This window comes from Haliotis rubra, unplaced genomic scaffold (genome assembly GCF_003918875.1).
Source record: "Haliotis rubra isolate DU_JTF1 unplaced genomic scaffold, ASM391887v1 Scf209, whole genome shotgun sequence".
Taxonomy (NCBI): Eukaryota; Metazoa; Mollusca; class Gastropoda; order Lepetellida; family Haliotidae; genus Haliotis; species Haliotis rubra.
In genome coordinates this window covers 620421-635138 of record NW_025766103.1, presented here as the reverse complement: position 1 = coordinate 635138, position 14718 = coordinate 620421, and the positions used below count along the sequence as shown (strand labels likewise).

Below are 14718 nucleotides of genomic sequence, written 5' to 3'. Positions count from 1 at the left end.
GTGAATAATAATTCTTTTACTGTTGCAACAGCTTATCAAGGGAGGTAACCACTGTGAAAAAAGCCATAGCTATTGACAACCTTGGTTCACACCCACAAGCTGAGCTGGCAAGCCATGTATTGCAATCAGGGTGAATCTTTCACAATCACCATATCCTGGCAGGAACAAGGGAGGTAAATCTACACAGAGGCATGGTTAACCTTGCCTATAAACAGGTAATAATTATGTAATTTTTCAAGTAAAATTGATATATTTATACTTATCCTGACACATGATCTTTTGCTTATCTCCCTTTCCTTTTCGAATGGTAGTGGAACACTTGAATCCCTTGAAGTTCCCGAAGCGGATGTTAAAATACACTCACCCACGAGTTACCTCCCTTTTGCCCTTTTCCCGCGCAAACAGTCATGTGACCAGCTTTACTTGTCACTCTCTCCTGATTTTCTGCCCATGCACTTGGATCTGCTGTGAAATCCAAAGTGTCTCCAATGGGGAGGTTGGGAGGGCTCTCGTCATGAGTCAGGATAAGTATAAAAATATCAATTTTACTTTAAAAATTACATATTTTTTTTTATCCTGACTCATGATCTTTTGCTTATAGAATCCGACGGATTGGTGGTTGGTCAAGCCACTTCGTGGATTCATCAGCTGTCCTTAGATACGTCCTGTATCCCCCCCATGGGAACTGCGAAACGGCATTTCCATGATCCTATAGTTCCAACTTCCGTTATAACTCGGGGGAACCACTTTCTTGTCTTACTTCAGTCTCAGACAAGTTGAATCATGTTGATTCATGTGGCTACAGATAAACTAGTATCTTCTTATTACTAGATATCTCATAACAACCCATAGATTATGATAAGATCTTCATCATAAATGAGTTGCGACCCCTTCACATACAGGTAAGATCTTTACCCGTACAGGAACTTTAATCACTCATGCTAGCCAGTCCTAGACTGTGCGCATGGACTTTCAAACTAATACTTTTTCCTTAGTAAAAGTTATCAACAAGTCAACGTGATAAAGGGTGAGAATTTCCAACTCAGCGCTTTTGAGGAACTGTTAGTTGCTGTGCTACAACGACAGGCCCAAATTGGTGAATGCCTGAGATGTCTTCAGTGGCTATGTCTCGGAGGTAGTGGTTGGCAAACACCATGTCCGACTTCCAAAAGCAGCCCTCCATAATTGCTGGTATAGAGCAAATTGCAGAGCCAGTGTTGACACCAGTGCTCTGACTTTGTGTGGGTTGGAAGCTCTAGGAGGTTCTAGTCCTGCTGCTTTATAGGCTCTCAATATGACGGCTCTCATCCAGAACGATATGGTCGTTCTTGAGACTTCTGCTGATGTTTCTGTTGATAATGGGATGAACAGGCGCTTGAATTTTTGTCTCCTTGTCTCAGTCTTTTGAAGATATATCTTCAGGGCTCTGACCGGACACAAGGATAGGTCTTCTACATCCTCTGGGCCGAGGATTGTAGATAGCGCTGGTACGTGGAACTGTCTATCTGGCTGACCAGGTAGTTGGTTCTTGGCAATGAAGTCCCATCTAAGTCCTAGATGTACTGCAGCATGTTGCCGGGTGTCGAATCTGGTTCGACCAAAGTCCAGCGCATGTATCTCTGATAATCAAGCTGCCGTGGCTAGCGCAAGCAGGAACAGAGTCTTCTGTGTCAGCAGCTCGAAGGTAGTCTGATCTAGTGGTTCGTAGGCATCACTCGTAAGATGACGTAGAATTACATTCAGATCCCAGGCCGGAGCTCTGAACTTCTTTTGCTGGTCCTCCAGTTTAAAAGATCTCAGCAGAGCAAGTAATTCTGGTACTTTCGTCAACTTGATGCCTGTTTTCATGGTAATCACTGTACTGATGGCGGCGAGGTATGTAGATAATGTCGAACTCTTTAGATGTCTGGTCTGTCTAAGATGACACAGGTATTCCGCCACTTGAGGATGAGTAGCTTTCATCGCAATGAAGCCTTTCTGCCTTGCATAAGTCTCAAACTTCAGCCACTTGTCATCATAGAGGTTACGAGTAGATCTGCGTAACGCTAGCATTACTGCCTTGGCTGCCCTGGCAGAGTATCCTCTTTTCTTCAAACATGTTTTGATACGGTCCACATGTGTAGCTGGAACACTGTTGGGTTTCCGTGGGCTTGTTTGGTGTGCGGATGTATGAGTAGGTTCGGCCAGTCTGGTAACTTGATTGCTGGACTTCCAAGATCTTCTATTAAGTCTAGGAACCATACTCTCGCTGGCCAGTATGGCGCGACCAAAGTCAGTTGTAGCGCCTGTGTCTGTCTTCAACAGTACTTCCGGAAGTAATATCGGGGATGGAAACGCGTAAGTGTTTAGTCCTTCCCAAGATATGCTCAGTGCATCTGTTGCCCAGGCTTGAGGATCTGGAACTGGTGAGACAAACGTCTGTTGTTGTTTGTTGAACCTCATGGCAAACAGGTCTATGCAAGGGGATCCTATTTCCCTTATGATGAGCCAGAACGCTTCTGGATGGAGCATCAGTACCGTAGGTGACGGGTGCAGTGGTCGGGAGGGAGCGTCTGAAAGTGCGTTCTTGGCTCTGGGTATGTGACACGCCTTTATCCAGATGTTTGCTTCCTCTGTGATGTGGAACAACTGGAATGTGAGCTGTAGCAGGCTTGTGGATCCTTGCCAATTTATGGAGAATGCCACTGTAGAGTTGTCCGTGTGGACCATCAGCATTCTGTTGTTCAGCGAGCTCGACCATAGTTGTAAGGCGTTGATCACAGCTTTCATCTCCAGCAGATTGATGTGAAGATGTTTTGGACCACCTTCCTGACGCAACTTGATTGTTGAGATGCGCACCCCAGCCCTGCATCGAAGTGTCTACATAGAGATGTGTGTCGAAGGACGGCTTTTGTAAATAAGTCCCTCCGCAAACGTTCGACCTGTGCGTCCACCACAGTAGATACCTCTTGAGGTTGTCTGGCAGCAAGATAGGGTCAACGCTGTCTAGATGTTTTGTCAGGAACCGTTGCAGCAGTCTTAGTTGTAACCTTCCTGTGCGGTCAAGTCCTGCGCTGAGGTTAGTAGACTGAGTAGACCTTGCCATGATCGTAGTGTTAACGGAGAGATGACTGCTGGTGGAATCATGGCTTGTATCTTGACCCAACGTTCTTCTGGGATGACAATATGATTCTGTGTTGTGATAAACCTTATCCCCAGAAATTGCAGATCTTGTTTTGGTTCCAACTCTGACTTCATAAGGTTCACCAGCCATCCTAGTTGAGTTAGCAGTTTGATCGTGAAGTTCAGCTGTAGTCTGAGTTGACTGGCATCTTGGTGAACCTGAATTCCGTCGTCCAAGTAGAAGGCATTGCGTAGACCTCGATGATGTAGATATGTGACTATAGGTTTGGTTACTCGTGTGAATAGCCACGGAGCCGAAGATATTCCAAACGGTAGGACATTCCATTGGAAGTGCTGCCCTCTGAATAGGAATCGTAGATACTTTCTTGATTCCGGATGTATCGGGATGTGTAGATACGCATCCTGTAGGTCTATGCGGGCCATGTAATCTGCTGGATGGACAAGTAGTCTGAGTTGAGGTAGGTGGATCATTCTGAACCTCTCTGGTTTCAGTAGATAGTCTTTGTTGAATTTGCGCGCATGTTGTAAATCAGTCTGAACTTCTCCTTGGAGTTCTTCTTGGGTACTTCATGTGGAGGTAATATCTCTTCGTTGAAGGATTTCTGCTGCGTTGACTTACTAGCATGCGTAGATTTACCCTCCTATCTGGTAACAGATGCTTTCTTCTGCGATGTAGAAGAAGATGACGTCTTTTTCTTAGCCTGAGTCAGAGTCAACTGCCTTGTAGCCGATCTCTTCTTGGCCCCCGTACCAGCAGACTGCCCCTGCAACGCACTAAACATAGCACCAGTATTATGAACTTCGCAGTAGCAAGCAACATACGGTTTGAAGGCTGATCTCCTGTTTTATCAGCCCTGACTTGAGATGACTTCCTCACCCGATCCATGGCACATCTATAGATATAAGACAAATATTGATTAAATTGAAGATTTGATAAATCAACACAATATGTACAGCGCAAGCTGGAAGAACGTGGTTTTATGCACGAAGGGCACTGGGGGTGAGGATCAGCCAGATAACCTGTGCCTGCAAACACTGCAAGATTTCATGAAATGTAAACAAAGTTACATAACAATGAAATAAAGACACAAATACAAATATTTTTTTCAAAATCTTTACATATAATGCATAGTAGTTATTGCCAAATCCATATACAGTGTAATTTTGAAGAATAGGACCTAAATAAAAAGGATATAATGCCGTATATGGGACTCCAGTGCTCGCCCAACCATCCGCTTGGGCGAAAAGGGAGAGAGTGACAAGTAAGGCTGGTCACATGACTGTTTGCCCGGGAAAAGGGCAAAAGGGAGGTAACTCTTGGGTGAGGGTATTTTTACGTCCCCTCAGAACTTCAAGGGATTCAAGTGTTCCACTACCATTTGAAATGGGAAAGAGAGAAAAGCAAAAGATCATGAGTCAGGATAAGAAAAAATAATATGATATCATGAAAGCAAAAATTGCCACTACTGCTATAAAAGCTGGATTATGAAATCACCAGCTCCTGGAAATACCCAAGTGTTTGAAGACATATTACAAAATATACATGGATTTATGAGAAAATTTGAACATCCATGACATTTTCTAGGAAACTGGAGGTGATTACAACTCTACTCACAGAGATGACAATGACGTTAGCGACGGCGATGACACTTCCGAAGTAGGAGAAATAGTTGTGGACAAACACCCTCTGTATCCTTCTCAGTATTGGATTTTCATACCAGTGTACATCCGGCCTCTGTGAGACAGATCAACTTTTAATGCTATAAATCTATGATGATACAACTTTTTAAATATTCAAAGGCACTGCATAAAGATATAACATTGTTTTATTCAACATAAGGACTGACAGATTACAAAATCGGCTGATAGTTTGACAGATTCCGCAATTCCATGTCCAGTCTACCAGCTGAACCCATATCTAGTCCATCCGTTTGGCTCAAAAGCGGACCTATGAATTGGAATCTAACTCGAAAACTAATAAACATATCATTAGGACAAAATTCTGACTATAACAGTGGGTACCAGCTGAATTATGATCATCTAGTCCATCAGTATTTTATGTTTATTACACCAGTAAACCATACGAAGTCTACCAGCTGAACATTGGTCCGGGCTATCTAGTCCATCAGCTGAACCCCTAACACCAGCTCTACCAGCTGAACCTATATCTAGTCCATCAGTAGACCATAACACCGCTCTACCAGCTCTACCAGCTGAACCTATATCTAGTCCATCAGTAGACCATAACACCGCTCTACCAGCTGAACCTATATCTAGTCCATCAGTAGACCATAACACCTGCTTCTACCAGCTGAACCTATATCTAGTCCATCAGTAGACCATAACACCGCTTCTACCAGCTGAACCTATATCTAGTCCATCAGTAGACCATAACACCGCTCTACCAGCTGAACCTATATCTAGTCCATCAGTAGACCATAACACCGCTCTACCAGCTGAACCTATATCTAGTCCATCAGTAGACCATAACACCGCTCTACCAGCTGAACCTATATCTAGTCCATCAGTAGACCATAACACCGCTCTACCAGCTGAACCTATATCTAGTCCATCAGTAGACCATAACACCGCTCTACCAGCTGAACCTATATCTAGTCCATCAGTAGACCATAACACCGCTCTACCAGCTGAACCTATATCTAGTCCATCAGTAGACCATAACACCGCTCTACCAGCTGAACCTATATCTAGTCCATCAGTAGACCATAACACCGCTTTACCAGCTGAACCTATATCTAGTCCATCAGTAGACCATAACACCACTCTACCAGCTGAACCTATATCTAGTCCATCAGTAGACCATAACACCGCTCTACCAGCTGAACCTATATCTAGTCCATCAGTAGACCATAACACCGCTCTACCAGCTGAACCTATATCTAGTCCATCAGTAGACCATAACACCGCTCTACCAGCTGAACCTATATCTAGTCCATCAGTAGACCATAACACCGCTCTACCAGCTGAACCTATATCTAGTCCATCAGTAGACCATAACACCACTCTACCAGCTGAACCTATATCTAGTCCATCAGTAGACCATAACACTGCTCTACCAGCTGAACCTATATCTAGTCCATCAGTAGACCATAACACCGCTCTACCAGCTGAACCTATATCTAGTCCATCAGTAGACCATAACACACGCTCTACCAGCTGAACCTATATCTAGTCCATCAGTAGACCATAACACCAGTCTACCAGCTGAACCTATATCTAGTCCATCAGTAGACCATAACACCGCTCTACCAGCTGAACCTATATCTAGTCCATCAGTAGACCATAACACCGCTCTACCAGCTGAACCTATATCTAGTCCATCAGTAGACCATAACACCGCTCTACCAGCTGAACCTATATCTAGTCCATCAGTAGACCATAACACCGCTCTACCAGCTGAACCTATATCTAGTCCATCAGTAGACCATAACACCAGTCTACCAGCTGAACCTATGACCAGATGATGTAATGTTTCTGTATAATGCCTTCAACTTTAATATTAAGATAGATTCTTACTAGTGTCTCCATTGCCCTGAGTAAAATTTCAGTTAATCCAACATCCTGCATATACAAAAGTCTTCCTTCATTAACACATACCAGTACTGTCAGTGTCAGAGAGCATGATAATAATAATAATAATGTGTCCATTTATATAGCGCCAAACTCCACACTAGGTATGCTCATAGCGCTAACAATCAAGGCACAGCACATTATTACCCCGGATAACCCAAGCTGCCTGTTAGGCGCTAGAAGGTTATTGTCATATGACTTTTTTCCACCAGGTACCCATTTTCCTGCTGGGTGAACAGAGACAATTTTGAACAAACTCACTTGCCTAAGGTGAGACCACATGTGTCACATGTGCTTCGTTGTGGGGCAGGACTCAAGTCCTAGAAACTCTCAGGAGTCAAGCTGCCAAACACGGTCAGCCATCCAAGGACTCACCGAGCTCGACGCTGCTTAACTTCACCGATTTGTGACCTGAGCTTTGAGCACAGGACCACGCGCCAAGATACAAGATGTACTGTACCTTATCCTTCCTGTGCTCCCTCTCCAGCTCCTCAAACAGTGTCTGGAACTCGGTGGCGGAGTATGTACCCTGGGGGTTCTGCATCAGCTCCTGCAACATTGAATACATGACGCTGTAGCGGTAGTCTGTAACGATGCGGTAGTCTGTAACGAGGCGGTAGTCTGTAATGATGCAGTGGTAGTACACGCAAGGCAGAAGTAGTTCACACACCACTTCTGGTTCACATATCAGGATTCCTCTTCTGGTTTGTTTGTTTCTAACAGTATATATGTACAGGCCAAAATGAGTGAGTGAGTGAGTGAGTTTGGTTTTACGCTGCTTTTAGCAATATTCCAGCAATATCACGGCGAGGAACACCAGAAATGGGCTTAACACATTGTACCCATGTGGGGAATCAAACCCGGGTCTTCGAACGCCTTAACCACTAGGCTGCCCCACCAACCTGGGTTCAATTCCCCATATGGGTACAATGTGTGAAGCCCATATCTGGTGTCCCCTGTCTTGATACTGCTGGAATATTGCTAAAGCGGGCGTAAAACTAAAACTCACTCACTCAGAAAAATATGGGCCTTTGAAGCTGGAACTACAAATATATGATCCCTGTAATGTGTCTTTAACATGTGCTCTGAGATTTACAATATGAATTTAAATGTCAGCAGCCATATTGAATGTGTCAGTTTTTGACAAATACTCAAACATTATCTCAGTGTACTCAATAACTACTACAAATCTGAACATACAGAATTACAACCTTTTAAACAAAGACATAGGTTGTGCATTCTCTTCCCACAGAGGTTACTCCTGTCATATCTTCCTACGTAACCTCTGTTCTAATACGGCCCTTTCATGGTGTGAGCGTTCAAGACTCGTGATTGGAGGCAATCAGATTTAGTTGTGCAATCAGCGACGTTGTTTCAAAAGTGATCATTCGCAAGGCCTTGGTAATTTCCGTATACTTTGAGAAAACTAAACCTCTTCCCTGCGCGAATGCGCAAACGTTTCTTCTAGACAGAACTCAGTCATGTTATGGCAGATCAGTGGCGTCTCCATCGCCCTCGTTGACAACGGACAAGCTGGTCATTAAACGTCTTGTGTGTAACATCAACACAAGTCCCCGGCAGATGGGGGATATTTGTGGCCTCACATTTGCTTGTGTTAGTCAAGTTGAATCTAAGTCGATGTAACACGTGTTCTGATTGGATAGAAAGAAGGGAGATAATTCATGTTGCGATCTTTTGCCACTAGGGGATTTTACGAGAACCGGGAAATATGGCCGTATTAGAACAGAGGTTACGTAGGAAGATATGACAGGAGTAACCTCTGTGGGAAGAGAATGTAGGTTGTGATGAGAGAGTGTATACCACCTTACCTGAAGGAGAGCTTGTTTGACGGACTTGGACAGGAAGGCTCTCTGTACGACAGCTTTCACAACAGGTGCCCCCACCTCAATGCTGTCACAAACACATGATGGAATGTTTTTAAAACAACCAATCAAGTGAATCACATGCATACAAAGTTTAAAGGGTATTACATCACATGTTTTATATTGATTCAAAGTAAACCCAGTATGGTACTGACTGATGAGTTTGGTTTTATGTCGCTTTTAGCAATATTTCAGCAATATCACCGCGGGGGACACCAGAAATGGGCTTCACATATTGTATCCATGTGGGGAATCGGACCTGGGTATTCAGCGTGACGAGCGGACGCTTAAACCATTAGGCTACGCCGCGGCCCAAATTTCATGCTGAAGTTAAGTGAAATAACTGTGCTCTTCGATGAATAACTTGACAGAATGCTTGGAAATCTGTGACTGCATGCCCCTTTTTGAATAGGGGTGCCATTTTCACATTCTGCTGCCCTGCTCTTTTTTGATCCTTGGGAAACACTATGAATGCAATCATTTTCAACTTGTTTGGAGTGAGTGAGTAAGTTTAGTTTTACTCCTTCAGCTATATACCAGCTATATACCAGCTATATGGCGGCGGTCTGTAAAAAATCGAGTCTGGACCAAACAATCCAGTGATCAACAGCATGAGCATCAATCTACGCAATTGGGAACCGATGACATGTGTCAATCAAGTCAGCGAGCCTGACCACCCGATCCCGTTAGTCGCCTCTTACGACAAGCATAGTCGCCTTTTGTGGCAAGCATGGGTTGCTGAAGACCTATTCTACCCCGGATCTTCAACTTGTTTGGAAGACACTGGAAATTCAGCCGAACAAACAAAGTGCCGGTAAACTAAGGGACATAACTCAAAATCTCACTACAAACGCTGATATGGATTATAGTGGGGGTTGTAAAATGGGTTTGGTTAAAACCCCTCTGATATGACTGTATCTCTGATGACTCTCATTCAAACTGCCTCACGTCCCTGATAAGTAAATGATAAGAATATTCAAACCAAGTTAGTGCTACTGATATCCCCAGATACAACAAAATGCCTGCCTTTGTTTTACAACAGTAAGAGCTGATTGATTGTTGTTTTACGCCGCACTCTGCAATATTCCAGCAATATGGCCGCGGTCTGTAAATAATCGAGTCTAGACCAGACAATCCAGTGATCAACAACATGAGCAACAATCCACACAGTTTGGATACAATGGCATGAGTCAAACAAGTCAGCGAGCCTGAACACTTGATCCCGTCAGTTGCCTCTTACGGGGGTTACATGGGTCACTGGAGACCAGTTCTAACCTGGATCTTCACAGGTTATTAATATTATCTCTAAACACTACAAAATGTTCTGATGGTGTTGCGGTCACTTTTCCACAAGGGTGGAGCAATATCCTTTCAAGATGATTCTCACCCTACAGATGGGAGACAGGAATTGTGACGGAAACAGAGTTTTCGCCGTCTCAAGACTTCAAACGCAGCTCTCACTCCAAGCCGTCGTCGGAAAAAACTTGCTTGCATGGAATTCTGAAGAAAAGGAAAAGAATATCTTCAAGATAAATATCGGAATACATTAGCTTTGACAGCATCAGCTAGGGATTGTGCTCTGATAGTGTCCAACCATTCAGGTGATGAACATTAAACTAAAAAATGATAATGTGGTTATAATACTCAACAGGATATAGTATACTTTAAGCAAGGGGACTGCCTGCCTCCCTGGTGTTGTGGACGGAGCATCTGGCCAGATATCACAAGGTTGCTCATTTGATATCTGCACATGTCATAGCAAAAGATGTTATATGATGGTACTTTTTGTATCTCTACTTAGTAAAGGTGAGTGTGTTGGTGAGTGGTTGAGAGAGCTGGTGAGTGGTTGAGAGTTTGCTGGTGAGTGTTGATTATTTGACTGAGTGATTTAGTGAATGGTTGATTGAGAGGTTGAGTTACTTGGTGAGGATGTTAAGGAGTATGCTGTGAATGGTTGAGTGAGTGGTTGAGTGTCTTGTTGAGTGGTTCAGTGAGCTGGTGAGTGGTTGAGTATGTTGGTGTGCATGGTCTGCTGGGTTGGTGTATGGGTGAGTGTGCTACAAGGTGAGTGAGTGTGCTGATGGTTGTTTGGGTGGGACAGTGTTCTGGTTGAAGATGAAGGGTCAGAGTACTGGTGGGTGGATGTTTGGGTGGGACAGTGTTCTGGTTGAAGATGAAGGGTCAGAGTACTGGTGGGTGGATGTTTGGGTGGGACAGTGTTCTGGTTGAAGATGAAGGGTCAGAGTACTGGTGGGTGGATGTTTGGGTGGGACAGTGTTCTGGTTGAAGATGAAGGGTCAGAGTACTGATGGGTGGATGTTTGGGCAGGTAAGTGAGTTGATGTATGGGTGACTGTGTTGGTGAGTGTTTGGGTGGGTGAGTGCTCTCGGAGGAGGAGGAGAGTATTGCTGGGTGGTTGTTTTTGAGTGTGTTATCAGGTGGGTGAGTGATGGTGGGTTGTGTGGATGTGTGTTTGGCTAGCTGCCTGAGTGAGTGAGTATAATAGAGACATTCCTACCAGGAAGTAGCCACGGAACTGGTTGTAGATGACGGCTGTCAGCATGTTCATGAAGCAGTAGAGGCCTGGCAACACCCAGACAGGTCAGTCAGTCATACATGTTGGTCATACACAGTACGTCATATTCTATCAGTCATACACACAGTTAGTCAATCCTATCAAAGCCCATGAGAGATAGCTAACCAGATAACATTATGAAGACTTCATTGATCAAAAATCATGAAAATTCAGAAAAGATTTCACATCCACAATCAACAATCTGTATATAGGTGTGAAAAATATAAAAAGGTTTAACACCATGGCAACCAGGAACTATACAAGCGAGTCAAGTAATTCCACGCGTCCAGTATTTCTGCACAGCTGCAATAGCGTACTTCCGTATCGAGGTCAACATTGTCTGCTACCACATTTACGCTTGAAATCGGGACATTTCTACAAGGGACTGGCTTTTAATCACTAAAGGTAAGTAAATAACAGTAGTAACTGACAGATAAATTGACAGTTTTATGAAAATTTGTTTTCTTCAGACTTTTGAACCTTTTTCTTCATTATCCATAATTGGATTTAATATGAAACACTCTTCCTTACATTGATGAAGTGATTTTTGAAAATAATCTGGCCCTAATATGCTTCCATACTTCACCGGATCGGCATTGTAACCATACTTTCTTACTTTTGTTGCAATCAAGTCATCAACAATTATACAAGTTAAGTGAGTTCATACATGTATATTTTCTGACATAAAGAAATATTTATCCTGTCAGAGACAGGCTGGATCTTGAACTATTACAACTCTGACAATCATATCACACTGCAGGTATTGATGCAGGTTGCTATTTCAATTCAACAGAATCTGTCAGTATCTAAAATCATTAAGATATTCAGCACTAAATATCTTCAGACATCACATGTGTTGAAAACAAAATACAATCCATAATCAGGTCTCAAATAAAAGTTAAAAAATAATGTTGAAATATTTATCTTTGTTTCACTGTTTTGCGGTACTGAGATCTATTCCTGAGAAGTTCCAATAACAACTTGGAACACTGAAACAGAAACACTTACCGATCACCAGGAACAGGATGAAGAACAGCGAATACAGTCGGTTGTTCTGGTAGGCTGGCATCGTAACTATGACAACACAGAATCATGGATTTAGTACACAGTTCAAATAGAGGCAAAGTAAGTTCATGAAGTTCACGTAAGTACACACTACATAAGCATGATTAAATGCTAACAAACATGACCTGAAATCAAAGTGAATGCCTCTGCTACAATAACAAGACCAGTGATGACACCTGTGGCAGTGGGGTATACCCTTGTGGCTAAATCATTCCCTCACCATGGGGAAGGTCCCCTTCCTGAGGTCCGGGTTTGACCGAAGACCCGGGTTGATTCCCCACATGGGTACAATGTGCAAAGCCCATTGCTGGTGTCCTCCGCTGTGATATTGTTGGAATATTGCTAAAAAGCGGCATAAACCCAACTCACACACTAATTGTGGCAGTGTGGCAGTGTCGGAGACAGTTATACGAAGCTTGACACAGAATTGCACTACCAACAGAACTATCTGCATCATCAAAACTACAGATGCTGCACCCTTTACACACAAATATTTAAAATGGATGTAAAAATATCAGCTGAGTCTAATGCTATACAATAAGTATGTCTCTTTCAAACTCATTACAACCCGACTAACAGGATCGGTGGTCAGGCTTGCTGACTCGGGTGACACGTGTCATTGTATCCCAATTGTGCAGATCACTCAATGCTCATGATGTTGATCACTGGATTGTCGGTCCAGGATTATTTACAGACCGCCACCATATAGCTGGAATATTGCAGAGAGTAGCGTAAAACTAAACTCTCTCACTCAATCAAACTCATATGTTGCATGCATATTCTGTTTGCGAAATATATGATTTAGTCATCCCTAAAAGTTCCTAGCTTTAAAAACTGCAGTTTCAAATTCCACTTGTTTAAATATTGTAGGGGATTTTTTTCAGAAAAAGATTTCTGGAAGAACACAAAATTTCATAAACTATGCTATTTTAATCCAAGGTCAAGATAGTAGTCAAATCTTTGTAATGATCAGAAATTCTAAATCAGAATCTGGATTAAGTACTGACAGCAAATGGTCTGAAAGAGCTGTTCCAAAACAGCTACTATAAAGTTCCTCGTTAACATTAAAGTTCATCATTTATAACTCATCAAAACGTCCAGTCAAAAGCAGGGCTCACGACATTTAAAAATATTTCAGCTTGTACTAAATATTGGATCCTGCGGTGCGTGCGTGCGTGTGTATAGAAAAACAAAGGAGATAGGTCTACCGGAGGTGCGTGCTTGTACAGAAAAACAAAGGAGATAGGTCTACCGGAGGTGCGTGTGTGCGTGCATGCGTGCGTGCGTGCGTGCGTGCGTGCGTGCATAGAAAAACAAAGGAGATAGGTCTACCGGAGGAGCCTGCGTGCGTGTATAGAAAAACAAAGGAGATAGGTCTACTGGAGGTGCGTGTGTGCATGCGTGCGTGTATAGAAAAACAAAGGAGATAGGTCTACCGGAGGTATAACAAGATATATTTGGTATCATTGGAAAGCTTGGAATCTCTAGTTTTCAAAAACCAATAGTGCCAGGATTGATAAACGCTCCTGATTGTAATAAGGATGTTCACTAATCTTAGGGTGTACAATGTGTGGGGTAGCCTAGTGGTTAAAGCCTGTGTTAGTTGGCTCCATCACAGTAGCCAGAAGACCAGTAGCTGCATGGAAATACTCGACTCTTGTGTTCTGAATCCCCACATGGGTACAATGTGTGAAGCCTGTAAGCATTTCTGGTGTCCCCACCGTGATTTTGCTGGAATATTGCTAAAATTCAAACCAACTTAAATATAATGGAAATGATTTCATAAAACCAAACTCAGTCAGTCAGTCATTAATCGTATCCTGTGTTAGTACTCCAACTTCTAAATGCCTCTGAAAGACAATGTGAGTGTACTGACCATCTGGGTTGTTGGCTGTGGTCAGTAGAACCAGTAGACTCATGAAGGAATCCAGTAGCGTGCGGAAATACTTCGACTCTTGTGTTTTCTGAAAATGTTTGAACATGTTTATATTCTTACCACAATACACTTCATCATAACATCACTACTGTCTGTAAACAAAATCATTTATGCATTCAAGGAGAACCAAACACTATAAGCATGATTCAGAACGCTGAAAAGATTATTGTCCTGAGTTCAAAAATTGGCAAAATCCTAACAAAACTTTACACCAAAACGCAGCTGTTCACATGCACAATATTTGCACATGCTTTTCAGCCATTTGATGCATGATCTTCGTGCAATTCATGTGTATAAGATTTGCAGTTGGTTCCCCCAAGTCAGCAGAGAAATCAATCTTTGATGTAACCATAAATATACACATAACATATAGTGAGTGTTTTAAGTGAATATAAACTGTTGAAAAGAAGTATATATTACATTTGACCACTTTCTAAATCCAGCATATTAAGTACCCCATCTATTCCAACCTCCCGTAACCAACTTCTTGACCATTCTCTACTTATCTTTTATAAGCACTTGGTACCTTATTGACAAGACAATCC

The 14718-nt window shown here is 42.8% G+C and overlaps 1 protein-coding gene across 1 annotated transcript in view; it reads right to left on the bottom strand.

Annotated features, from left to right (window-relative positions):
• Nucleotides 1–14718, bottom strand: part of LOC124276418 (two pore channel protein 2-like) — a 38271-nt gene that overhangs the window by 11899 nt on the left and 11654 nt on the right. Inside the window, 7 exon segments of the mRNA XM_046712059.1 lie at nt 4739–4858; nt 7175–7264; nt 8544–8625; nt 9985–10097; nt 11116–11180; nt 12181–12246; nt 14114–14201. Coding sequence (XP_046568015.1) covers nt 4739–4858; nt 7175–7264; nt 8544–8625; nt 9985–10097; nt 11116–11180; nt 12181–12246; nt 14114–14201 — 624 coding nt within the window.